Below are 27,178 nucleotides of genomic sequence, written 5' to 3' on the forward strand. Positions count from 1 at the left end.
TAGAAATACTGGTCCTGCTCTATTTCAGAGAGGTGATAGAATATAGGAATAGACCAATATAAAGGGTCTTTGGGAGGAATTGGGCCCCTACTTGCAGCCTTAGTAGCTTCAGTGCCTCTTAGCATTGATTTTTCAAGTCTCTGTTTCTCATTTGGTTGAATGGCTCATTTGTGCTGTTGTTGTTGCTTTTTTGTTTTCAGCTGTTATGCTTTGCTGTCCTGGAAGGGGGAAAAATATCATTTAGATCATCAAATCCCAGAAACACCAGTCTTCCAAAAAATGCCATTCAGATTTTTTCATTTGCTCCTTTTATGTTGAGAGTGAAGAGCAAACTAACGGGGTCCCAAAATCTCCCAGTAGGTTGGATTCAGATCTGGTGACAGTAAAGGTCGTATCATATGAAATTCGTTTTTTAGGAAGTTTTGCATAGATATATAATAGTGGTGTTAATTGTTCAAATTCTAAAATGTAAATGATCAGAAATATTAAAAAGTCACACCTTCCTGTTCGGCATCAGTCGACTCTGTTTTTCCTGAGTCCACTCATCTTCTCCTCCTTCACACCCTCCACAGCATGCAAAACACTCACTGAGCTGTCTTATTTAGCTTTGCGGTCTTCTTTTCCGTGCCGGCGTCTTCCTCTGCTGAGATCTTCGCTTCTGTTCCTGCCTTCCTTCTGGGCCTCGGCACATCACTGATATAGAGGGAGTGATTACTCCAGGCTACAGGTGTGCCACTCATCTCACCTGGGACTAGCCCCCGAGACCATCCAGCCCCATCTCTCCTGTCTGCAGCCGAGGAAAGGTCACATCCCACCACCACCGTCGCTCTCTTCTGTTTCCAGCTGATTACTAATAGCTGTCATTTGGAAATTATTTTGAGCACTTGTTTGGGGGCTTTGAGATGACCTTTAAAGGCAAGGTCTCTGTCTCAGTAACAGTTGGAAACATTCTTGTTTCTTCGTCATTCTTTTCCCCAACCAGCTGCAAGCTAACAAATTAGATTCTTTTCATTTCTGCTGTAAATAATTGCTCTGAGAGAGGTTGATAAGCAAGAAAACTGTTACCCATCTCTCCATGCATCACAAAACTAGCTGCATTTCATTTATTTTTATTTTTTTTTATTGTAGCCACTCTGTGACATTCATTTTCCGTTAGCCCCCCACCTATTCTTTTATGCGACCTTGTACTGTAATGAAAGATACAGTTATATGAAGAGGAACATGGAATTGGCCATAGAAATGAGAAACTCTTGTCCTTTTCATTGGGAAGGAGAGAAGGATTGCACGTTTGTAGTGTCAGCAGAGTCGATCAAAGGTCTTAAAGTACTTCAGAAATTAATAGGAATTAAATGACTTTCTTTAAAGAAAGCTGAAAGAAGGATCCAGCAGAATGTGGTGAAGGTTTTCATCATTATTTAAGCTTTTGGCTGTGTATTGACACAGTTCATGTGTCAGTGTGTTGTTCTTGTGCAGAAGCATTACCAGAGACCACGGTGAAGCGAACTGAGACATTGACCTATTTTACACTTCATCTAGTCACGTCTATAACATTTAATCATTTAGTGCTTTGAGGTGTTTTTTTCTTCACAAAGTGCTTCACATTGCAAGGACATGAGAACATATTAAGAAGACAAAGCAGTGATGAAAAGTATGAGCCTCTAAATCCAAAAAGTTGTGAAGAGAAGTTTGTTTCTTTGGGAGTACTTCAGCTTAAAAAGTCAGTTTACTTCTCAAACAAATAAGATGGCAATAGATTTTCAAATGACTGCACTTCACTGACTTCACAGAATAAAAATACATAAACAAGTTTGAAAATGTTTCTTTTAAAGGAGAGTCTGCTAAACGGAGCTGGAGTGGTAAGCTGTTCCAGAGCCTTGGTGTCAAAGACTGAAAGGCCGTGTTCCCACTAGGTTTCAATCTTGTACCAGGGACAACTAATAGATTTTGAGCTTGTGAGTAAAAACAGCAGCATTTGATTTAGCAAGAAGATGAAGTATATGTATTCAATCTGATTCTGTAGTTTTCCATAGAGTCAAACTGGCCAAGTGTGAATGCACTGACTACAATCACGTGGAAAAGAAAACTTTGAAAGGATTTTATAAAGTCTTATGAAAAATTAAGAATCTCCTTACTGCTCATCAAATGATCAGCTGATGGTCTCACCAGAAATGGACACCTCAAATTCACCCCAAGGTCAGTGCAATGAGTCTGCATCTCACAGTCAGGCCTCAGTTAGCATTTTAAATGCTAAAGTTCATAACATTCGAATTACAAAAAGACTGTACAAAGAGCTGGCAGGGCTGCTGTTAGTAAGATGTTTTCTTTGAGAAAGAAGATGGCACAAAGCGGTTGCAAACAGATAAACTAAAAGACTTCAGGAGCAAAGTCCATGGCTGGAGGTTTCTGTTAAGACTATTTCTTTCCCACTGTTGCCAGGCTCTTGCTCACGGGGTATGTTTCTCTAGGGATTAAATCTAAGATATATAATAGTGGTGTTAATTGTTCAAATTCTAAAATGTAAATGATCAGACATATTAAAAAGTCACACCTTCCTGTTCGGCATCAGTCGACTCTGTCTTTCCTCAGAGTCCACTCATCTTCTGCTCCTTCACACCCTCCACAGTTTATCACGCTAGCAGACAAAGTAATTGGCAGAAAACAAAAGAAAACACACAGTACCAGTCCCATTCTTTAATACATCAGTAATCACCACTATCTGCTTGCCCCCAAGAGGCCCTGCCTTACATAGTCCATAAATTCCCCATTTCTTCTTTAATTGTTTTCAATTAGCTTCTTGTTAGCACTTTCATATGTGGCATCATACGCCTGCACTTCCCTTTCTTCTCACTTTTTTCACACTCTCAGGGCACACATGCAAAGCCAGAAGAGCTAAAATTCAAGAAGTGTTGAATGTTTGTGTTGGAGGTCAAGAAAACTGAAGATGACAAAAGTGGCTATAAATACTTAACAGCGTGACTAGAAACCATAGCAGAGGGACTGGGCACAGAGGTAATAGTTTCAGGTGTCATCAGCTGAAGATGAAAGGAAACACAGAGAGACATCTTCATCCTCCTTCCTGCTCACCACCACATAATGAAATAATTAGATAGTTAGAGAAGTAATTGGAATTTTTCTTTCCTCCCACTGAGACGTTCGCTCAGCGGCAGAAATGAGCAAAGAGAACAAAAAAGGGAGCACAGATTTGGAGCAGCCTCACCACACCCATCTGAGCCCAAGCCTGCCCCACTGCATCGTGGGGAGACAGGGAGCCAAATTTGCCTTGACCAATCATTTGCATGTTCAGAGTCAGCTGTGCATATGCACTCGGCATATTTGTCTGTGCATTAGGGGAGGAGACTAATTTTACTGCTCTTGTTCGGTCGTTTGTTGTTTTGCGGCAGGGGGTGATTTGTCAACCAATCCGAGAGCTCGACCTAGTTTTTGTTCTCCTTTCTTTCCCAAAGCTGTGGGCACATTCAGAGGATACAGTCAAAGCACCGAAGCCAAAGTATGGTTCATGTTGTGGTACAGTACACTGTTGTGTTGAGTCACCTTCTTATGAGACACCAGCGGACTTAAGTTGCTTTTGTAGCGTTCCTGCTGCGTTAACAAGCGTGTGTACGTGTGTAGTACTTCTGGTGTGTTAGTCACAGAAATAGCTGCCAGCGCACATCAGCCTCCTTTCAGCTCATCACCGGATACTTCAGAGAAATGAGATGAGATGAGATTAGGGATTTAGTTTGCTGAGAAGCCGTCAGATTGAATCGGCACACTATGTTTAGGCTGCGTTCTTCCTTGTTTTCTCTAACAGTTTGTTTGACACTCTGTTTGACCACGCCTTTGGCCAGTCGTTGCTCATATTAGCTTTATTCATACTCGTCTTCAGTCTCCTGCACACACACCCACACATGCGCAAACATGCATGCACACGCTGCATGTATATGCATATACATACAACGTGCCGGCGGTGGTTGTGACTCTTAGTAAACACGCTTTTATATTTGTATTTGTTCTCGATCAGAGAAGCACTAAATGCTTCAGTTGTTCCGCTGAAATTAGTTCTCCTGCAGAGAAGAAAGGATTTCATGTTTTTCCCCCTCTGCTGTGATGTTTTGTCTCACAGTTCTTTTTGTCATTAGATTTTCCGTGTTTCAAAAGACTTCTCACTTTGCAAGAATGTTTAATTTGTGAACAGCAATCCAGCGCTGGTCTTTTTTTAAAACCATGAGTTTATGATCTAAAATGATTTCTTTTAAAAATCTTCAGATTCTTATGACTCGTTGATCTTATATTTTCTTCACCCTTTGACACCATATTTGTAAAAGATTTTGCCATGCTCAATGACTTTTTAAAAAAAAAAATCAGATATTGCAGAATTTGCATACTAATGGTTTTTAAATCCTGGAATACAAAAAAGTAAGACTATTTTTGTAAGACTGAGCATATACAGTGAAGCCCCTTCAGTAAGTGAACAGTGACCTGGTTCTAACTACCACTAATCCTACATTAACATTTCTACATCCTCATAAAGGTTTGCTTTCAATTTACAAAACGTCATCCTCTGCATATGTAATCAAACACACTAAACAGTCTGAGCATGCTAAAGCAGCTGCACAGCCGTGCTGGTGACAGTGATATTAATCCCAAGGTGACTTTTTTTCTTTTTGTTAGAGAGGAAAACTATAATATAGTGCCTCATTAAAGCATCCTTTCTTACTTGTGTGTCATCTGCAGCCTTGAAATCAGATGCTCAGTCTTCATTTAGACTCTGTGGCAAGGTCAAACAGAAATGTATTTCTTTGGAGCAGTCATTCAGGCATCATCTAGTCAAAGTAGACAGCTGATCCTAGGGGCGACATTGCTGTGAGGCTCATATTAAAAAACAAAAGACAGAAAAGCTTTTATTTTCTTTTAAATTTCAATAGCTACCAAGGCCAAAACTGTACATTTTATATGAGCGCACAAAGAAAAACACCAACAGTAGCAAAATGCAGTTCATAAAAAACTATACAAACTTAATTTATTAGCAGGAAAGTTTTCATACTTATTACTTACAGCTAAATCCTAATACCTCCTATATATTTTAATTATTCTTGTGGCCACCAGTTTAATTTCAAAATAAAATACTTTTACAGTATATTTGACTGCACAGCAGCAACGACACTCTTCTTTTTTTATTGCTAATTTTTGTTTTGTTTTATTTTTCAGCCTCTCTTTATTTTGTTTTGGCTTATCAAGCTGTAGTATATTAGAAAACTGTGCGTTCAGTATAGAATAGAACAAGAACAAATCCCTTTCAAGCTGTGGTTGTTGCTTCCTGATAAATGTAAGTGTAGAATTAGTGCTTAGTTACTTGTAATAATCTGGCTGTACGTTTGACCTTTTTATTTTAGACTTGCTAGTGAACTTATCCTAGTGCCTCTAATCTGAAACAGAAAGCAAATGTGTAAAATCAACTGAAAATTGAAATAATAAATGTCTAAAATCTCGGATTTGATGTTTTGAATCATTTGGGGTGGTGTGTGAAAAATGGCCACCCTCACATAGGTGATAAATCTGGAACAACGGGTTATTCTTGCAGTAAATTCAGAGCTTCTGCTCGTTAACTTATAATGTGATGCTCCTGTGTCATTCCAAATCCATGCGTCCTCACATTATCGCTGGCAGATGATATGTTTTAATCAGGGTCAAAGTGCAAAGAATGACAGAGAATAATGTCACAGAGAATGATGTTATTTTTACCGTTAAACACCAGTCTCTGTTTAAATTGCTGCTGCTATTTAGAACAGCTATATTCAAGAGGGCAGAGATCATAAACACCAGAGCTCTGCTGCACTGCACTGATCAGACAAAGCTTTTTTTCATTGTTTTCAAGACATTTTTGTAATCATTATTGCAACTTTATTTTTTAACAAAATAATAATATCTAACTGAAATAGGCATGCCAATCACCATCCGCCCAATGTGGAAGGTTGCGTTCTGGCTAGCTGTCTTGTCCACTAACTAATACTCAGGTTTTTCTGAACTAAAAAAGATGATTGTAACAGCTCTGTGTAGTAGTTACTGCTTTACTTAAACTTGCTTCTTAGGACCTTGAACAACACTTTAAACTGACAGTTTGTGGCTGTAATGGCCACTGTGGGCCCTGATTTCATAGGTAACCCTCTGTAATGTATTTACCACCTCATGTGTAATTCAGGATTTTCTTTTACTACTAATGGTAGTCACTTCTGTTTCTTGCCTTAGAGGTCTGAAATAATGCTGGCTGTTTATAACAAATAGAGAAAAGTGCCCGGTGTTTGGTGCGTCTCAGAGAGTACTGGGTTAGCCACACTTCATGTTGTTTTTAATAACACTTTGCATTTCCATCAGCTATATGTGGAATAGAAATTGTATTTATATATCACCTTTTATTATCTGTAAAGTAAGACTGATTTACAGTGGAAAACAAAAAAATTGAAAATATAGGCGTAAACAGAAAAATAAACAAATATGAGGCAACATAAAAATAGGCGTGAGTGAAATCTGAATTAATAAAGCAGAATACGTCAAACATGTTACACGACAATAAAAGCCACAAAGAAATGCAGTACGTGTCTGCATACAGCGACACACACACGCACACGCACGCACGCGCACACACACAGCGATTAGCTACAGGTGTGGGAGAATATGGATGTTTTTGAGAGTAACAGTTGTCATGGACTTTGAATCAGCAAGCAGCTTGTTCCACAGAGGATCAGCGTGACTGAAGACGGCCTCGTCAGAATAATTCTCACAGATCGACTTCTGTACGTTTATTTTACAGGTGTCAACAGGTTATCATCAAAGAGTGTTGGATATGTATTTAGGGGCCAACAATTAAAGCCAAGCGTATTTAATACATGCGTTTTTATGAGTTTTTGAGACTTCTCTTTTACCCTCAAAAAATGATATAAATTGCATGATAGATTTTTAATGACTAAATTGTAAATGTGATACAAATTAAAACTCATATATGCAGATTAAAAATAATATATCTTTTATATATTTTGCCTAAAGGTTCAACAAACACTCCATTATCAAATAATTAAAGATTTCTGGCAGTTATTTCATGTTGCAGGTTTTAAAGGGTTAAATACTGAAGGTCCAAGTCAAAACAACTGAAATGGTTTAGAATATGTGTCAGTTAGAAAGATTATTTTCCTTGTTCTTGTTCTTGCTAAGATTTAAGGGGAAAAGGACATATTCTGATTTTATAGGGTTAAGGTTTGGATGTAATGGCCTTGCAGGGATAAAGAAAACTGTAAAGAAATTGAAACCCTAGCTTATTAGAGTGTTAGGAGTAGTAAATGATGCTCAGTTATTCCCTGCAGTTTGCACTCCCATGTATTGTCTCATTTTCATGACCCTGGATTTATTCGACTTGGATTAAGGATTTCTACGAGGACCATTTTTTTGTAACTTCTTCGCCCACTTTTGTAAATGTCAACCCTACAACACCACAATTAATGTCTCCTGGAAAGATTGTCTGAAACTGTGTGATATTATTCATGTTTCCCCTTTTGTTATTAAACCATATCCATCTCTCCTCCTCCCTAACCCTCTCTATTACAGCCAGGCTTTCAGCTATAAACAGTTCTAGGAGACCACATACCTGCACTTCCTTAACTCCTTACTGCTGTTAGGGTTAATTAGGTATTGATTTGATCAGGACCAGGCAAGGGGCCTTATTCTAAAGGCTTTGGTCACAATGAATTATTAATGTTCATACAGAACTATATATAGCGTGCATCCAGTGGTCACAAGAAAGTCAAGCGTTGGTTCCTCTGTGCTGCTTAACCGAATCCCTGTTTGCTCCCCTCTCTGCTTCCTGCTCAGATTGATTGCACTACTTCCTTCAGGGTCATGTTCATTTTTTTTCTTTTGGCTGTTGGAAATTTGAGAGATGTTGTTTCTTTACACGTTTGGGTGTGCTTTGATTTGACAAGCACACCCTGAGTGAATTTTTTAGTTGCTTCATTGCTCTTGACAAATACAAAGCAGCGTTGTGAGAGCACCGAGAGGCAGACTTTTACTGATCTGATGTTGATGGTGTTTTCCTAAGAGATATCTCCACAATTTTGTTTTTTTAAAAAAGGTCCAAATCTGGTTAACGCCAAGCAGAAACATCAGTGAATGAATGCCAAAACTGCAGTTCATCTAATAACCCAAAGTGAGCCTCCTTTCAGCCTTGAGAAAGTCTGTCTGTTACGAACAAAAGCTTTGGTCTCTACAGAGTTTCCAGCCTTCATAATAACTTGCAGCTAACGAAGCTTGCTAGCATTAGTTGATTAGCATCTTCTAGTCTAAATATGGCAGCTTTTAGCTCCAAGATACCAAAATGGTGGCAGGCATTATGTGGCTACATCCATCTATTATATAGAGTGTGGGGTTATCACATTTTCTGTCCGCTTTCATTAACTCGTAAACATACCATAAAATGCCAAAGCTTTAATTAAAAAAATAATGTCTCCTAGTGTAAAGTTGCCGAGCATGTATGTCTACATCATCCACTTCTTCTTTATCGTTAAAGTGCTGCGTGTGTTATACCCTGCATGTGCAGCAGCTTCACCGTGATTCACTGCATCGGTCATTTGTTCACATATTTGCCACAATTGCTCGTCATGTGCACCGAAATGCACACCGTTCAGCTTGATGTCTGCTGATTCTGTGCATGTGTGCATTTTTGTGTATGTGCCTCAGTTTTGGTCATGCTCCTCTCAGCTGTGCTGCTGTACTGTGTGAAGTGAAATGAAGTGGAACAGTGGAGATTTTAAAGATTTGTGTGCGAGAGAAAGAGGAAGAGAGTTTACATTCACATGTATTTTTGCATAACACAATGACACAGTCCCGGATGCCATAGTGTGTGTGTGTGTGTGTGTGTGTGTGTGTGTGTGTGTGTGTGTGTGTGTGTGTGTGTGTGTGTGTGTGTGTGTGTGTGTGTGTGTGTGTGTGCGTGCGTGCGGTCTCTTTCTACTAAGTCATGTGTGACTGCTTTTGGACCAGCAGTGTGTGTGTTCACTAACTGACCTACATTTCTGGAGCTTTTTGCCAGTGGCCCAAGAGACTTTGTCACAGTTATCTCATCTAGCCAATCACAGCCCCTAATCTCATTTTGTCCAATCGCATCCCCAATCTCATGTGTCCAATCATGGCTTTGGCCTTTGGGGGAGTCATCTTCTACTTTACCCGGGCTTCTGTTGGAGAAGACTGTACCTTTTAAACACTCACCATCTTATGGGCCAAATAGAGCAGCAGCTCAGTAATTTTGACTTTCAGCGCTGATTTCTCATGCAGCGCTGCAACCCTAATTATATCCCCCCAGCTTGAAAGGAGAGCTGTGTTTCTGCGCACATTGCCAGCTGGAGAGGAAGGAGAAAAAAATTGAAGCTTTTGAAAATTCTTTGAAGCTTCTGTTTTTTTGTTATCAAAGCCGTCTTTGTTGGTTGCATGAATTTTGCATGTGCAGGTTTAAGGGAACTGTGATGTGCGGGTGTGTGTGGTAAGCTGGGTAGGTGGATGTGTTTTCATACAACATGTTTTGCAAAATATAAAAAAGTGCCCATCACAATAGGTTTAATCAATACCATCCATGTGGATAGCAACTATAAAATATTAACTTAATTAAAAATATTAACTTAAAAATTGACCACATTTGGTTTGATGCTACATGAATTGTTTCTAATCTAGTGCTGTAATCTATATAGATTATATAAAGTAGCTGTGTATTTATCGATAAGGGATGGCCTGTTAAATAGATGATGCTGGAGTTGTTGCAGTAGTTATCATGTTATTTAATTTTAAACTCAACCTGAGCTGGATTTTGCCAGACAAACGTCTTGAGTAATATTTCTGTATGTGTTGTTGTGTCACCACATGGCAGATGTTTCTGGAAATTAAAACATAGGCACAAGTTCATTTGTATCTGGCTGTAGGCCAACACAAGCCTGGAGAGTAAGGGACAGATAATGAGGGATTTCTTTCTGTATCTCTTTCACAAACACACACCATTTCACACACTTTTTTCAGTGTGACTTACCGTGTGGGTGTTCCTGCACGTCTAAGCGCATAATCAGTAATGTGCTCATTGTTTTAAAACCAAGCGTATAAAGTCAAATTTTCATGGTGAAAATGGAAAAAAAGGGACTTGAAAAGCATCTGGAAATAAATACAGTGTTTGATAGATACACCGTCAGATTAAAGCTGACTTGTTGCGGTCACAGTTTGAAACCAGTGTGCTCAGATACACGAGTCTAGAAGTTGAAAACCAGCTGTCTCGTGTCGTGTATTAATTACGGCAAAACAAAAATAAGTGCAAAATCAATCCAGATTCATTCCAACTGCGTTTCTTCCACATTGGATTGAAACCTATAAAATGCAGCTGCAATCCTTGAATCTTTGACCTCTTTCCTATATTGGTTGCTTATAGTGTTGGTGCTGTGGGAGCTGAAGTGTTGCTGCTGACTGTAATGATTTTATAACAGAAATACATTTCCATGCAGGCTCTGGTTTTTCAGTCTCTGCTATTCCTGCGAGTAAAGAAGCATGGCCTCAGACTGTCATCTTCAGCACCGAGCGAAGTGGCCACACTTGAACTGTGTTCGTGTGTGAGTGCGTGCAGCGTCTCCTGCACGCACCCCTCCAACCCTTCCATCCCCTGCTCAAAATGCACACACATTTAAACACACATATGTCTTTGTCTCCGTTTCTCTCCGTCTGCCTCTGTTTCCATTTAGTGGAGGATGGGTTGGGGGGAGGAAAGAGAGAAGAAAGGTGGAGGTGGTGGTGGGGGGTGGTCAGGTTGAAAATTACAATACGTATTTATGGGTTTTTTTGTGTGCTGTTGCTTGGCAACACCACATCAGGGGTATTTACAGTTAATAAAAAGTGAGTGACATTAGCTTGGTGTATTAGAGGTAAATCGCTCATTTGCTTTAAGAGCTAGAAAGAAAGCGTGTGTGTGTGTGTGTGTGTGTGTGTCTTTTCTTTTTATTGTGTGTGTGTATATGTAATAAGTGCTCACTGAGCCTTATCTTTGTAGATATTTAACTCTTTGTGTGACCGAAAGGCCTTTGTTTTTGTGCTCTAACATCATTCTGTGTGTGTGCGAATACCAATATATTTTCATATTTGTGTGCACACATAAAATAATATATTGCTAAATGTTTATATTTTCATTTAAATAGTTTTTTTTCCCACATTTATTATTATATCGCTTTTTCTTTCTTTTGTGCATCAGCAGAAATCTATCCCAGGAGAAAAGCACGTTGTCATCACATTTCCTCTTTAAAAGAACGATTGTTTTATTCCACGCAGCTGTATTTTTGGTCGCTGCCATTTGTTGTTTCGATAGGAACTGTGTCAGCTGGCATTAACGTCACATCTTGTCTGTCTTTCACAGGCTTTGAAAGCATCTTGGAAGGCTTGTTTGGGCCGGGACTAGTCAAAGACATCACCCTTTTCCAAGGTAAACATGCAAAACAAACAAATCAGCATTTGCAAATACAACTGTATACAAACGCACCGACCATAGTTAGCAACGCAAATGGCAGTCTGTCCTACCAAGTCTTTGGCAGCTGACGTAACACACACGTGATGAAACTGTGAGGGGAAAAATGGGAACTTTAATAAAATTAAATAAACAAAACAACAAAATGGATATTTATTGAGAGAAAAATAAAATAAATCTTTTTTATCAGTGACAATGTTGTTTGGAAGGACTAAAGTCATTTTCATCTTGTGCTCTGGAGAGCTTTTACATATTTCTGTTTTTTAAAAAAAACAATAGACATGTGCATACAGCAGGAGCTCAGCTCTCAATTTAGCTTAGTGTTATTCAGCGCGAGAAACACTGTGGACCTTCAATAAATATATACTGACATGACAATGAGCGACACAGCATCTCCCCATTGATCTGTCTTTAAAACATTTATTGCCTACAGAAGTGACGCTGCTGCAGAAAGCATTTAGAATACAAAACAATATGATTAATTCATACAATAGCCTTTAATTTATGCAGGCCAGATGTCACTAAACAGAGCTGGAGAAGGACAAAAACTGGCAGCCTGGACCAGCTGAGCTTGATGGTTTCTCTGGTAATGAGGCTCTCACTGCTCTCTAATGGTCTGATGCTAGAGGAGCTGGTAAACGGCTAAATACAGTGCAAAAAAATAGTGCCTTAAATGCATCTGCTACGACTGCATTCACGGTGAGAGCACGAGCAGCAGAAACAGGGCTCGGTCTGAATCACACAGCTGATGTCACAGATCAGCACCACCCTGCAGATGTGTCTTCATGTTACCTGCTGACTTGAATGTGGATCTGCACATCTGTATTAAAATATTAAAATAATATTATGGTGTATGCAGTCATTCCTCTTTTTCATAAAATCCAACATGCCAGGTCTTTTGACCTTTACTTGAACCTTTATGTGATTTTTCTTCTGTCATCTTAGATTCTTTTAGTTGTAGAATATTCAAATATTCGCCTCTTCAAATTTTGTTAGAAGATTTAGCTATTTTTTCATATCCCTTCGGCAGAATCTCTTTTTCCCAAATAAATCCATCAAAAAAAAGGAGAGTAGAAAAACTACAGACACAAGAACAGCCCTCCCTCTTTGCTGTGCTTATTTGGTGAGTGATTAGCAAGGCCTCAGAGAGTTCCAGAGAGCAGCGCAGCATCTTCTGTTGCTTTTTCCCTGAGTGATCACTTTGCATATAAATATAGCCCAAGTTACAGCAGAGCCATTGTCTTTATCTCTTATGTATGTTGATTTTTTTTATTCACATGTATTACTACCAGCTGAGCATCATTTAAAGGCCACAGTCTACATGAATGTATTTCTCACCATGTCTGTCCCTTTATGTCCTGATGTCTGCTTATAATAATAATGCACCATGTCACATAGTTCACATAATCTAAAACCAGTTACTTGAATGATCAGAACTACAGTACAGCCCCTTTGGGATGTGGTAATATTGGATATTTGCATCACGGATGTGCAGCCAATAGATCTGCAGATCTGTGTCATGCTGTCAAGTCAAGGTGGACCAAAACATCTGAGGAATCTTTCCGGCACCTTGTCGAATCTATGCCACAAAGAATTAAATGCCATTTTATTAGGTATACTTTACTAGCACTACGTTTGACCACCTTTTTCCTTCAGACCTGCCTTGAGTGTACAGCCTTTAGTGCACAGGTGTTGAACTCCAGGCCTCGAAGGCCGGTGTCCTGCAGGTTTTAGATATCACCCTGGGTCAACAGACCTGAATCAAATGATTAGTTCATTAACAGGCTTCTGGAGAACTTCAAGACATGTTGAGGAGGTAATTTAGCCATTTAAATCAGCTGTGATGGATCAAGGACACATCTAAAAGCTGGAGTTTGACACCCCTGCTTTAGTGGAAGAAGCGTTAAACAATCACAGTGTACGCATTTTCCAGCACTCAATCATATGCTGGTTCCCCAGTCTGTCATCCAAACTGGTGAACCCCACAGTGCATATGTAAATTTATGAAGTATATTTGTGGTTGCACAGCATTGTCTGTGTGATGACTGCTTTCATTCACATTCTCAAACTCAGGATGCCATAAACACAGATGGTGTGTTTGCATTCAGGTATTCTATCATTTGTGGCTCTTCCCCCATGCACAACACTCACAGTACTTATGGGAACTACAAAATGAGTTTTTACATCAGCAAAACCCAATTGTTACATGTTCTCATAAATATCACGTGACTAAAGCGAAGGAAGGCTGCCCGGCTCACCCTCTCACATGCACTCTCAGAAAAAACAAGGTCAACATGGCGTTCTGGTGTCATGTGACCCATCCCCCACCAACTTAAAGCATTTTTAGAATATTTCGGGCATGTCATTTTCAATCATGCGTTACACTCGTGCGCAGACATACACACATATATACATTGTCTCCCAAGTAAAGCTGGCACATGAGGCAGCAGTGAAGCCTCCCTCACATAAAAACACAAACGCCTAGCAAAAGTTAATCTTTGTGACTTGAAGAGGAAAAAAAACCCCAAACAAAATGCTGTCTCATGAATTCTTTTCCCTCAAAGGGCCCTCACCCTCCTTTGTGTTTCCCAGACTTTCTGTCTAAAGCTGAAGTCAGCCAGCTCTCAGTTTAGAGTTATATATTTACTGATTTGAGTCCTGTGGGCGCAGAAAACTTTCTCAGCCTGCGATCAAAATGTCAGAAATGTTAAAGGTCTGTTTAAGAAAGAAGGCGCTGCTACGTGATTCAGAGCAAGTGAAGCTGAAGTCTGATGATTGCAATAGTTGCCGATAGCTTCCATGTTTTTTTCCTGTTTTTTGGTCAGTGGTTCGCTGTAATCTTGTGCACAAAACCAAACATATAAACATAATTATGCAGGGTGCTGAGGGGCATACACTAAGATATGCAAAGATATACAAGCTCACGTTAAACAGCATAGATGTACATTACAGAGAAATCACATCTGCGGTAGCTTGGAAACCGTGTATCTCTTAATCTCAAACAAACCTGCGTTTTCTTAGTTTTCACGTTTACGAAAGCAGGCTGCTGCTGCTGCTGCAGGTATGCTGAGCTGATTATGTGCATGTAAACAAGCCGAGAGCTGAGCAGGGCCCCACACACACACACACACACACACACACACACACACACACACACACACACACACACACACACACACACACACACACACACACACACACACACACACACACACTGAAAGCTTCCTCTAAACTGTGCCAGTATCGCCTTTGTGTTTACTACTTGCACACACTCACAAATACCTTGAATACTGTTAGGGTGGGGTGGGGGTTAAGCTAGCTGTGGGATTGGAGCTTAATTGGCGCATTCCCAGGGATACTGTAAGTGGCACAACCACGGGGTTCAAGCACAGCTCACCTTTGACCTTTTTCATTCCCGCCCCGGAGACAGAGACGCACAAAGAAACCGAGAGAGTAGTAACTGAATCGTCTGCACGTCTCGCAGGAAAATGATGGGAAGCTGGAGAGTTCAGGCACATATCTGCACACACACTTTAAAAAGGGGAAAACTAGCAGACCCTATTTATAGGATTTGGACAGGTTCTTCTTAAAGAAGCATGCTGGTGTTCCTCCTGACCGGATCTTACTTGTGTGTCTTACTCTGCTGTAGGGTGTGATCGCGAGGTGAAACAGATTAAACTGTTAGCCAGAGGGGACAGAAAAGCAGCGGTTGGGATTTAGTTACTCTTTAACTCCAAATCCTATTGGTTATATTTTCATCTTCAGATATTTCATTTTTGGCAGCCTTTTGTCTTGTTCAGTACAGCGCAGCGTGAAAATCCATTTTTAAACTTTCTTTGTAATCGATTACACCGAGGCATCAAGTGCAAAGGGAGTGCTTTGCGTCGCCTCAAAACAAATAATATAGCTTTTACAAAACTGATTGCAGACTTGATGTTCACTGTAAGGGATTATACAACTCAAACAAATTGGATTATTGATTTTCTAATCTTACAAAGTAATGGAAGGTCATGGTATGGCACAAAGAAACAAACAAAAACTCCTGGAATACTTGCCATTGCCCGCCTGCCCTCGTGTGCTCTGTTTTCATGCCTTATTTGCTATTATTTTGTAGATTGTGCTCTTTTTATATGTGCGCCCCTGCTTTGTTTTTCAGTTATTGTCAAACTATAAATGTGAAAAAATACAAGTTAATAATATATTCACATTTATAGCTCAAATATTATTGTTTTTCATGTTTGGGATTATTAAATTCCTTGTTCAGAACAAAGGTATCCTCTAAATATCCATATAAATATAAAGATTTTCCTTTTTTTCTTTTATTATTCTTTTCATGCTCATAAATGGCAAACAAGGAAAAAGAAAAAAAAAAAGATAGAAAGTTAAAGGCATGGATGGACACAGTTGCCGATATTAGCTTGTTGCAGAAACATCTAATCCCAGCACGTATGCCAGCTCACAGTCGACACAAAGAAGGAAATTGAAATAAATACGATTCCTTTAATCAAATTGACCTTACTGTGAATAAAATGTAGATTATCTGTATCAGCAGTGTAAAGAGTGCAAGGACGAGTGGAAATGCATGCAAGCCATAAACCCAACAAATGGAGAAGAGAGATGGATTGTGCAAACCCGGCCTTCTGATAAAGCAGTCACTGGAGCGGTGCCAGGTGTGGCTCCCCTATGGACCCACCTCTGCTACTCTGCCCTCCTCCCACACAGAAACACGAACAAACAGAGTGGGGAGGGGTCATCACAGTAACAAGACGGGACAGGGTAGAATTGCTGAACATGGCTTCAGGTCATGTACAAATGGTTTCTTTATTACGTCAGAGTGGACTGTATATATTTACATTTCTGCATGTGATGAATGCAGCAGTAAAGATGAGCATCAACATATTTTTTTAATATTCTACTGTTTTTTGATTTGTTTTTCTTTTTAAATGTTGCTCTTCATTTGGACCTAAATAAATCAGGCGGTTCAATCCTGCTATTTTTCTAAAACTGCAAAAGATGAAGGTTTTTTTCTTTCTATAAGGACAATACTGTACAATAAAGAAAATTACATAAAAACAGAGATTTTACTGCTTTATGTCTTGAAATGACTGGGTAATAGTGACGCGAGAAGAAAAAAACCCCAAATGAATCAAGAACAAGAAATATCGAGTTGTTTGATGAGACCGAGGGCATTCCTATACATATGGAAACAAATGCATTAAAGCAAAGCAGTTTATGCTACAGATATATCACAGCAGAACTGCAGGCATCCCTGTGTGATGTTAAAATGAACATCATACACCTTACATTTATCAGATTTTCACAGTTTAAGGAATAAATTCTCACGGCGTAACACTTTGTGAAACACTTTCACCTGAGAGTCAGCGTGTCTGCTTAGTTGCTGAAAAGGTGTCATTTTGGAGATGGGAAGTTTTGAATTGGCACACACTTCATGTTCACAGGATGTTCTGATATTGTTCTGTCTCTCTGTGGAGCTGACTCGTCCCTCCTTTTTCCTTCTATATATATATATATGGTTTTAAATGGAGGTGTAATACCATGGCAACAGCTCAGCTGTAGCCAGTGTCCTCAGCTCAGAAGGTGCTATGTTGGTAAAAATGTATTTCTGCTGCTGACATCATCTAAATCAATCATCATTTAATCATAAGAGGACAATCACAGGATTATTATTGATATGAGAAACCACTGATCAGAGGTTGTTGTTGTTTTTAATTGGATTATATGGAGCTTTTATGGTTTATGTCATACATGTTTAAAATTACAAAACTTGATATTTTGATTTCAGCTTCCATCTCTCCATCAGCCTGAGATGAGATCAGAACCACACACCCAGTAATATCTGTCCATTCTGTGCACAGAACAACAAAACAACAACAACAAAAAGTAAAACTAGTCAAGCCTCCAACAGCAAATAATTCATTATAAATGTTAAGTGAAAAGTAATAGTAACATGCAGCTAATTTGTTCTGTATAAATATGAGAGTGTTTACACACGTCGCCATTTTTGCAACCAGAATTTTCTGTAAACATAAATTATTGTGCTGACACATTTGCATTTATAGTAGAGAAATGCATTATATATTTCTATACAAGTGAAGAAATATATCTTTAGCTGCTCAGATTTGCTTTAAATGTGATTTTGTGGTTCTCTTAATTGCCCACAATGCTCGTGTGTATTTGATCAGTTACATTCTCTTTTGAAATGTGAATTTAGAGCAGAGTAAAACACCTGCAGAGGCAGAGAGTCTGCACACTGTCAGGATTTTGGCTTAATGATATGAAGCTCATAAAACTACAAGGAGACACCAGTGAACTTTGTCATCCAGAAAAACACATTTAAGAGAAATCAGTTTTGGAAATTGGACATTCTTTGTGAAGACGGCTTCAGGGCGTGAATCTCTCAAACTGATCCAGATATATGCACAAAGACGTCCACGCTGCTTTTGGAGGTCTAAGGCAATAATGTGCCTGATACCTGATTGAGCTTATCTGTCAGTCACAGGTGTGGTTCATTTTTACACAGCATGCTTCTGGACTGAATCGCTGGAATTTAGTCAGTGACTGTAATTAAAAGTGAATCACTTTATTGCCGTTGTTGATCTGGGTGGTGGTCCCTGAGCTGTCAGTCTCTCTCGGCTTATCAGTCTGGATTTCTCCCTCGATTCATATACACCTCGCTAATGATCTGCACCTGGATATTCAAACTGAATAATTGTAGTAGTGCCTCGCAAATCAAGTAAAACACACAATAAACCTTCACCACGTTGTTTTGCTCTTTGTTTCTACTGTTACACTAACAGATTCTGCACATCAGTCAACTTATGAGATCCTGAGCATTATGGGAGTTTGAGTTAGTCATTAATTGCATACTTTCTGTCATGCAGACTGCGAGCCAGAGGAGGTGTCTGACTGGTCCTTTGATGAAAACTGTCTCTTCTGCTGCTTAAGACGTGAGAAAGTCAAGGTAGGTGCAGTTCAGTCTCCCTTTTAGATAAGACCCTCTCATTCTAATTACATGGCTGTGATTTCACAACTCTTCAGAAGCTGCTGGGTGGTATCACTTTTACCTCACAACACGAAGGTGCCTGATGTAAATGGAGCAGGGTTTTTTTTTTTATATAATATGGAGTTACATTAGGTTTTGTTTTCACCTGAATAAACTAATGTTAGCTTTTTAGCAGCACACTCGATTGAACAATTTGTTTCAAAGAATAAGCAGAATACAGAATATGGGGGTGATGGGTGGGGGCTAGATTTTATAATGTTTAACTGTGTAATTGTGCTGTGGCATAGCTGGGTTTATTTATTTCATACTTTGAGTGCAAAGGAAAACATTTTGCCTGCTTTTCTTTTTTTTAAGTTTTTATTTGTTTTCATAAATGTGGTTAATGGGAATTAACCACATTAATTATTAGTTAGGAGAGCAAGATACAAATAGATAACTTAATACCCACCCTTTCTCTTCCACATATCCAATTAAGAGTCATAGGGATGCTGGAGACTATCCCAGCAGTCATAGTGTGAGAGGCAGGATACATCCTGGACAGGTGTTATAGAGCTAGACTGCTACATTTACACATGGGGTTAGGTCACCAATTAACCTAACCCCATGCATTTCTCCGGACTGTGGGAGGAAGCCAGAGTACCTGTAGAGAACCCCAACTCACTGGGTTTCAACCCAGGGTCTTCTTGCTGTGAGGCAACAGTGCTAATAAACCACACCACCATCCCTGCACCTAACTTAATAATTGCAGCTTTTGTCCAAAAGGAAAAAAACGTTTACATTTTTAAACGGGCCTCAATATAAGATGTGTATTAGAACACACTTTTATTATCTAAGGCTTAGAAATAAGATGTAAAGGCCTTGAATAATGTATAACAACATGTTCCACTGAAAGCGTGCTGTGAGTGTGGAGAAGGGGAATGTTTCACTGTAGTGTTGTACAAATTAAAAAAAAATAAAACATGATGTGCGTTTCAATTAGCTATTTCCTCGCTAACATTGTCGCTAACAGAGGTGAAAGCTGCTCTCTGCCTGATACAGCACTTATGTTACTTTCATGAAGCAGCTCATTTTCTTTGTCCACGTGTTCTGTATTTTAGTTCACTGCCAGTTTTAAGCTTTCTATTGAAAAATGCCACATCTTTGTCTCTCTCCTCCTCCTGGTGCACTACTTGTTATTTGTGTTGTTCAACCATCCGTGGTCTTGACCCCAATTTAGCCTATAAAAGGACTGTGACATAATGATTTGGAGGTGAGTGAGTGTGTATGTGTGTGGAAGGAGGAGGAGGATGCTGACATGATTGTAAATTAGTTGGTCTCCCACAGCAGCCTAGATGCTGGTACACCCTCACAGTTTCTTACCCAAAAAAAAGCATCCTGAACAGAATAATAATGAGTTTATTGGACAAGCTTCTATTTAATATATACAAATGCAAGCATGTGTTCATTGTGCTTCTGCTCATTCTGCTGTGGAGAAGGCCTTCGTGTTTTGCGGCCATTCATTGTTACCGCCCTCCGCTGCACTTAAAAATGAGGACCAAAAAGAGCAAGGATGCTACGGGGCCCTCAACAGTCTCTGGATGATTCCAAATGGGCTCCCTTGTTGCATGTGGCCTCCACTCTCTTATCACCACAGTCGCCATTATAAACACCGTAGGGGGTGATGTGGATGAAAAGAAAAATTCTTTTTTTAAATATCAGAAGAAAGTAGAAACGACTTGTTAGTCTGGAGGCTGTAATAAGAGATGAGTCACATATGTTGTGTTAATTAACATATCAATATTATTATATGCTTTTGAATGGATTTCTATGAGGGCAGTTGATTGGGGGAGGGACACTGAAGTCTAAAATATGCACAATAATTTATAAGAAATCATCTTATAGCTTTAATGCCTGTCACAGTGTTCATTAGCAGACTTTTTGTCTTTTAATTTGTTTTTGTTCGTTTTATTTTATTTTTTTTGTTCCTATTTAGCTCAGGGTAAGTACTTTTTGGGATGTTGACCTAATGTATATGTGGACACATGTATGAAAGAAAGGTATGTGAGAATAAACAAGGAAGGGAAGGAAGTTAGGAGGGGGCGTCCTTCTGTCAGACATACATTGTTGCTTGTTTTTCGACTTGACCCTGGTCCGACCCCCAGGGTCGACCATCTGTCTGCTAAAAACATCCCCATTTTTCCACCACTCACTACCATCTCCGAGCCCCCATATGCCTCTCCCTTTCTGCCTTTCTCTGCGCATGAAGCCATGTAGCAGTAGCTAACAGTAGCTGCGTTGTCAGAGCTCACTTGTGCATGTAATAGCATAATCACAGATAAGATATGAATTAAAAAATCTGAAGCAGTTATCGGAGTAAAATCAATTACACAAAACCCAGGGTTTCCAGAAGGTTTTTTTTCCACCATATTTTCTAAATACTCAATAACTGTTAGCCGCTCACATAATGCAAACCATGGCACCTCAATTACATTCATCTTCTACGCTCAAATACAGGTTTTTATTAATATGATAGGGTTTCAAGTGCTCTCCCTGTCTCGCCATTATTACCCTCTGCTTGTTTGCAAGATGCCAGAGGAGCTTCAGTGGGCGGGAACCATCGATTCATTGATCTGAAGCCATGCAAACCGCCAGCAGAAAGAGAGCTGAGGGGTTAAAATAAAGAGAACAGAGACTGGAGAAAGCTTTTCTCATCTAAGTTCCTTTGTTTCCTACCACTCATGCACACAGACGCATACATGCACTCAAATTTCCTCTCTATTGTACTGTAAGGATCTAAAGGCCTTGATATCCTGGAAAAGTTAGTGGTTTGGATTAAAGAGACCCTCCCTTCAGTCAGACTGGGGAAAACAGTGGTTGTAGATCACATGCAAGATTAGAAATTAGTCTGCTCTCAGTTACAACTAAATGGGGTCAAGCACATGTGATCTGTTTGTGAGAATATACCAATTAACTGATAAATTCTGAAGCAACAGTCACCTCAAGGCGCTTTATATTGTAAGGTAGACCCTACAATAATACATAAAGACAAAAACCCAACAATCATACGACCCCCTATGAGCAAGCACCTTGGCGACAGTGGGAAGGAAAAACTCCCTTTTAACAGGAAGAAACCTCCAGCAGAACCAGGCTCAGGGAGGGGCGGGGCCATCTGCTGGGACCGGTTGAGAGAAGGAAGACAGAATAAAGACATGCTGTGGAAGAGAGACAGAGACTAATAACAAGTATGATTCAATGGAGAGAGGTCTATTAACACACAGTGAGTGAGAAAGGTGACTGAAGAAGAAATACTCAGTGCGATATAGATGCTACATGATGGTGATTTAACAGCCACACAGTGACATAGCCACTCTTAAATTAGAGCAAAATTATTTGCAAACATGTTGTAATCTGAGAGTGACGACAGTCACTCCCAAGTCAACCGCGGTTGTTTGTTGTTTCGATTGCTTTGGTCACCCAGCATTTAAAGCTACCACACGCTCAACCACTTGCAGTCATTTGTCAAATAAGAAAGATTTGATGCAATCACCCGGTAACCACTGAATTTTTAAATCCTAATTTTACTCCACAGCGGCTGAGCCATTAGTAGTAGTAGTGAGTGAGTGAGTAGGGAAGTGAAGATGTGTCCTGCCACCACTTCTCCCTGTAGTGTTATGTTATTGTCATCTTAATAAAAACGTGTGTGTGTGTGTGTGTGTGTGTGTATGGCTTGCCCTGCAATATTTTCAGTAGTCAATAAGACTAGGAGAATGCAATATAAATGCATACTATGCTTGCCAAGATAAATAAAAAAGGCCAACGTATGGAGAAGTCTGCTTGTCCCCGCTGTGCAACCCATCTTCTGTTGACACAGAACTGTCGGAGAATTGTCGACATTGAGAGCTGGACATGTTTAAACAATCATAATGAAAAAATGCTAGTGGCATAATGTGGTGGTAGTGTGAGGGTATTAGTTTCTTTCACACCAAACCTTTACTCACTCATTGGTCTCTGCGTGTTTGTCTGTGTAGGAGCACAGCGTGGAGAACGGTGGAGGCAGCCACGTGCTGTCGGAGTGTGAAGACTTCAAACAGGAGCAGTCTCGGATCAGCCGACTGGAGAGACAGGCTCAAGACTTCCTCAATGCTGTGTTCCACAGAAAAGGTACGATATACATACCCTTCATTAGTCATTATTCATTTACTAAATTCAGTCTAGACATGGATATCCAGAGTAATTTAACATGGGTCTATTTTAGAATTAATATGATACTTTTCCTATATATTTTTATTTAAATTTTCTTTTTTCTGTCATAAATATATGTTACATTGCTGGTTGTTTGTATTAAACATGTTTCAAATAATGATGTTTTAGCTTATATGAAAGTAGTCCATGAATGCATGCTTTAAAACTCTATTTTAGATCATTTTATTCTACTTTTGAGTCTTCATGATGTAATTGATGCCCCTAGTATTATCCTCTCAAATTCATAAGTTTTGCTGTGAGAACATAAGCTTTAACTGCATAGTTTTTAAACATATTTCTAAGGGGTAGCCAATCAGAGTAAAGTTGGCTTAAATGACAAACTGAGAGTCTGCATCAAGGCCCAGTGTAGTAGAAAAATAAAGAATGTTTGCGTGATGGTTCAAGGCAATGTTAGTCTTTACCCTGTAACACAGAAAGTTGGTCAGTTACCCACTGGTTGCAATACCAAGTTGTATGTAACTGTTTTCCTCAAATGGCAAATAATTTATTCATAAATAGCTAAACTATGTCATTTGCATTCTGTAGCTCAGCTTTGGGAACTAAAATAAATAGCTCTTGTAGAAATTATCCATCATGCTCAGCTTTAGGACTTGAATTGGAGAGGACACAAGTCTATGTTTGGGAGCAATGTGTAATGCCTGAGTGTCATTGATAACATGACAGTACAGCTGGAATAAAAAGGGGCCAGGGATCGATCCCAGAGGGATCCCAGATGTAACTTTGTCAGAGTTTCACATTTGGGACAAAGACATTTCTGCCTTGCAGGTAGACCCTAAACCGGTTGAGAAATGGGCCAGAGAGGCCGACCCACTTTTTCGACCTGTGCTAACAGTGCCATGGTTATTGTGAGAGGCCATGCAGGAAGCTCTGTACAGTGTTACTTTACACATTGGTGTTACAGTGAGAAACTAGTACTGAATTTAGGACGTTGGATACTCTCAAAATATGATAGGTGAAATCACCAGTGACGATTGCCACATACATACACCCCTAAGAAAAAGTATCACTATAACAGTCATAACAAAAATGCATGAATTTAGCAGTGGACTTTTCACATAAAGACTCTTTTGGGGATTCATCTGAATTTGATGTGGTCTTACAATACAGTGGTCCCTCGCTATAACGCGGTTCACCTTTCGCGGCCTCGCTGTTTCTATGAGTTTTTTTGTGCAATTTTGCATGCTTTTTGTTTGTTTGTTTGGTTTTTTTTACATCACATTGTGTTCTGCGTCCTGATCGGCTGTAGACCACTGTCAATCAATCTCCTTCGTGCCGTGTCTCCTGTACAGTAAAGAATGCGTTCAGCTTGTCTAATTTACATAAATCTTCGATCACTAGCAGTGTGACTCTGAAGTGCTGTACTGTATGTACGTTTTCTCCCAACAAACACAACAATGGCCACGAAATGTTTTGCACCGTCAAAGGCACCTGCGGTAGCACCCAAAAGGCAGAGGAAGATTCTAACCATTGCACACAAAAAGTTGTTCTTCTGGACATGCTAAAGGAAGGTAGAAGTTAACATATTTTTCGGATTATAAGGCGCATTAAGCGAAACAAAACACACTCAAAAAAATAACTCTCTGAATGAACATAAAAAAATCATGGGAAAATTTCCACGTAATTAAATTGCTTTATTTTAGCATTATGCAATTCTGTTATTCCAACTTAATGTACTTGAGTTGGACTGACTTGATTAATTAATGATGAATCATGTTTTACTACAGTTGTGTCCAACTTATTTTAATTGATTTGATCCAACCCATGCAAATTACGTTAGTGCAACAAAACATGCTTATTCGTGATAGAAATCCATTTATTAATCCATTTATTTTAAGTTCATTTAAAGAGTTTTTTTTTTTGGAGTGTTCAACAAAGTCTAGAGTCTGGTTAACATAAAATGTTAATGGATTTATAATAACTTGCACTCCATCCATCCTCTTATCTTTACCAGGGTTGCAGTGAGGCTGGGACCTAACCCAGATGTGATAGGGTGGGAGTCAGAATACTGGACAGTCTATCACAGAGAGACAGACAACCATTTGCCCTCATGTTCACAGATATTTTAGAAACACCAATTAACTTAACCTTAATTACTGCATGACTTTAACTGTGACAGGAAACCAGAGTACCCAGAGAGAACCCACTGCACACTTGGCCAGATTGCAGATTTGAACCCAATACCTTCTTGCTGCGAGGCAACAGTGCTAACCACTGTGCCACTGAGCTGTCAATCTAGACTTCAAAAAATAGGGAAACTATGATTACAAGGCTTTATATAAAATTTTAAAAACCACAATAAATAGCTGAGGCATATACGTAGTGTATGTATGGTTGTCTGTCTCTTCTAACCCCAATGATTTTCCTGTGGTTTGAACTCTTGTGTGATCTTGTGAATTTTGTGAATCCAGGCAACTAACCACTCTTACTAGATTGTATCATGTCATCTCAACAAGAATAAATTAAGTTGCTGGATTTCATGCAGATCCTACATGATTTAATTATGTTCACTACAGAAACATGAAATTATTTTGTTCACATTACAAGTTCGAATTTTGTAAATTTAGCAACCACCCAATTTCATTTTTTTTGAGTGCAGTCAGATAAATCAAACTTTACTCAACTCATTCTTCTTGCTTCCTCTACTTCCGTACCATTGATTCATTAATGTTAAATTCTCTGGCAGCTGCTCTATTCCCATGTTCTTGACCTGAAAACAGGGTTTGATCTTTGGTTTCATTCTATAATACTGGACTTTTCCTTTTCTATGAAGGTTTCAACTTTTTTTGTTTTTAAACAAGAAAGAAAAGTGTGAAAATGTTCATGCCTGTCTGAGAAAAGTGTATACAGTGTATAGTGAGGGGTTTGACAGCCTTAAAATATCTATACAGTGGTCCCTCGTTTATCATGGTAGATACGTTCTAAAAATAACCTGCGACCTCCGCAAAGTGGCCAACTTAATTTTTTTACAATTACAGTGGAACCCCGACTTACGAATACCCCGTTTCATGAAAAATTCAAGTTACGAAGGCACTGAACGGCAATATTTTTGCCCGTGTTACAGCAAAATGCCCGTGTAACGAAATCCGCTGGCTCTGATTGGCTGAGCCTACAATGCCCACAATGCCTTCCAAATCATGTGACAACCCCTTGGCTTCCGTACTTGCGCTTCGCTGTTCCACTTGAACGACATATTGTTGTTCTAGTTAGCAATTAGCCCATAGCCTATCGTTCAGCATCGCCTCAGTAAAAACGCGCGATGGGTGCTTCGACTTACGAAAATTTTCGACTTACGAAAGACCCTCGGGAACAAATTAATTTCGTAAGTCGGGGTTCCACTGTATTATAGATCCTGAGACTGATTATTCTTTAGGGGGGAGTTCATATAGTCTTTATCACTTTTTTAAAAAATATTTTATTGCACATCTGTTGTATAGTAGCCATATAACAAATGTGAGTAAATTAGTTTTGAATATAAGTCTGTGTCAAATAAGCTTTTTGAATCACCCAATAATAACAGTAGTTTGCATGATATCAACCATCATAGCCGGTAACACTTGGGATAAAAGTGCAAGATTAAATCCAATTTTTCTTGTGACGTTTAAAATAATTACTGTTTCACTCAAAGGGTAATGAAAAGGAAAGAACCCTACGTGTCAAAAAGGTTCAAAATAACACCGATGTTTGTTTGGGAGAACTGCTCAGACTGCTGACTTTGCTAAAATGTAAGAGTCCACTTGATGACCTTTACACTAAGGCAGATGCAGTGGGATGAAAAACTATCCAAAATGTCGAGGTGCTCGACATTTGAGGAGTTCAAGCGCTTCGGTTAATCTCAGAAAAGTCACAGCGCAAACTTTCACGTACAAAGAACACAGCTTTATGAGGAGTGAATATGTATTTTTTCTAAAAACAGATCTCAAGTATTTAGCATTTAAAAGGTTAAATATTCTTTGTTCACACTTCAAGGGAGACAGCGCAGATCATATTTTTCACAGATAATAAAATTAATGCAGCCTTTTTGTTGTCAAATCTTTGTCAACACGATGCCAAATATTTGAGGTGTGACACTTGATACTGCAGTGTGAACGTAGAGTTGCTGCTGCTTAAATGGAATATCTGTTAAAATCGTCGTGAAATGATTTTGTGCTTTTTGTTACCTTTGAGAGCTTCTATTCTCATTATCTGACACATGTTAAGCCGGCCTCCTCTGTCATTTCCTGTAAAAGGCACTGTTGCAAGAATCCCTGTTTCTTACATTTTCAATTTGACTCTTTCCTCACATCTGATTTAAGTTACTTATTATGCATTAGGGCATATCTGGCATTATGTATGCGCTATTATTCCCCTGTTCCCATTGAGCTAAATGTTTGCCCCAGCACCAG

General features: G+C 39.2%; 1 protein-coding gene across 1 annotated transcript in view; it reads left to right on the forward strand.

Annotated features, from left to right (window-relative positions):
* Positions 1 to 27,178, forward strand: part of lcor (ligand dependent nuclear receptor corepressor) — a 93,170-nt gene that overhangs the window by 32,541 nt on the left and 33,451 nt on the right. The window contains exons 2-4 of the mRNA XM_084932182.1: positions 11,423 to 11,488; positions 18,433 to 18,512; positions 22,562 to 22,694. Of these exons, the coding sequence (XP_084788308.1) occupies positions 11,423 to 11,488; positions 18,433 to 18,512; positions 22,562 to 22,694 (279 nt within the window). The remainder of the gene's footprint in view (positions 1 to 11,422; positions 11,489 to 18,432; positions 18,513 to 22,561; positions 22,695 to 27,178) is intronic.

The sequence above is a fragment of the Perissodus microlepis genome, chromosome 6, assembly GCF_051167445.1.
Source record: "Perissodus microlepis isolate ML-2025 ecotype Zambia chromosome 6, ASM5116744v1, whole genome shotgun sequence".
NCBI lineage: Eukaryota > Metazoa > Chordata > Actinopteri > Cichliformes > Cichlidae > Perissodus > Perissodus microlepis.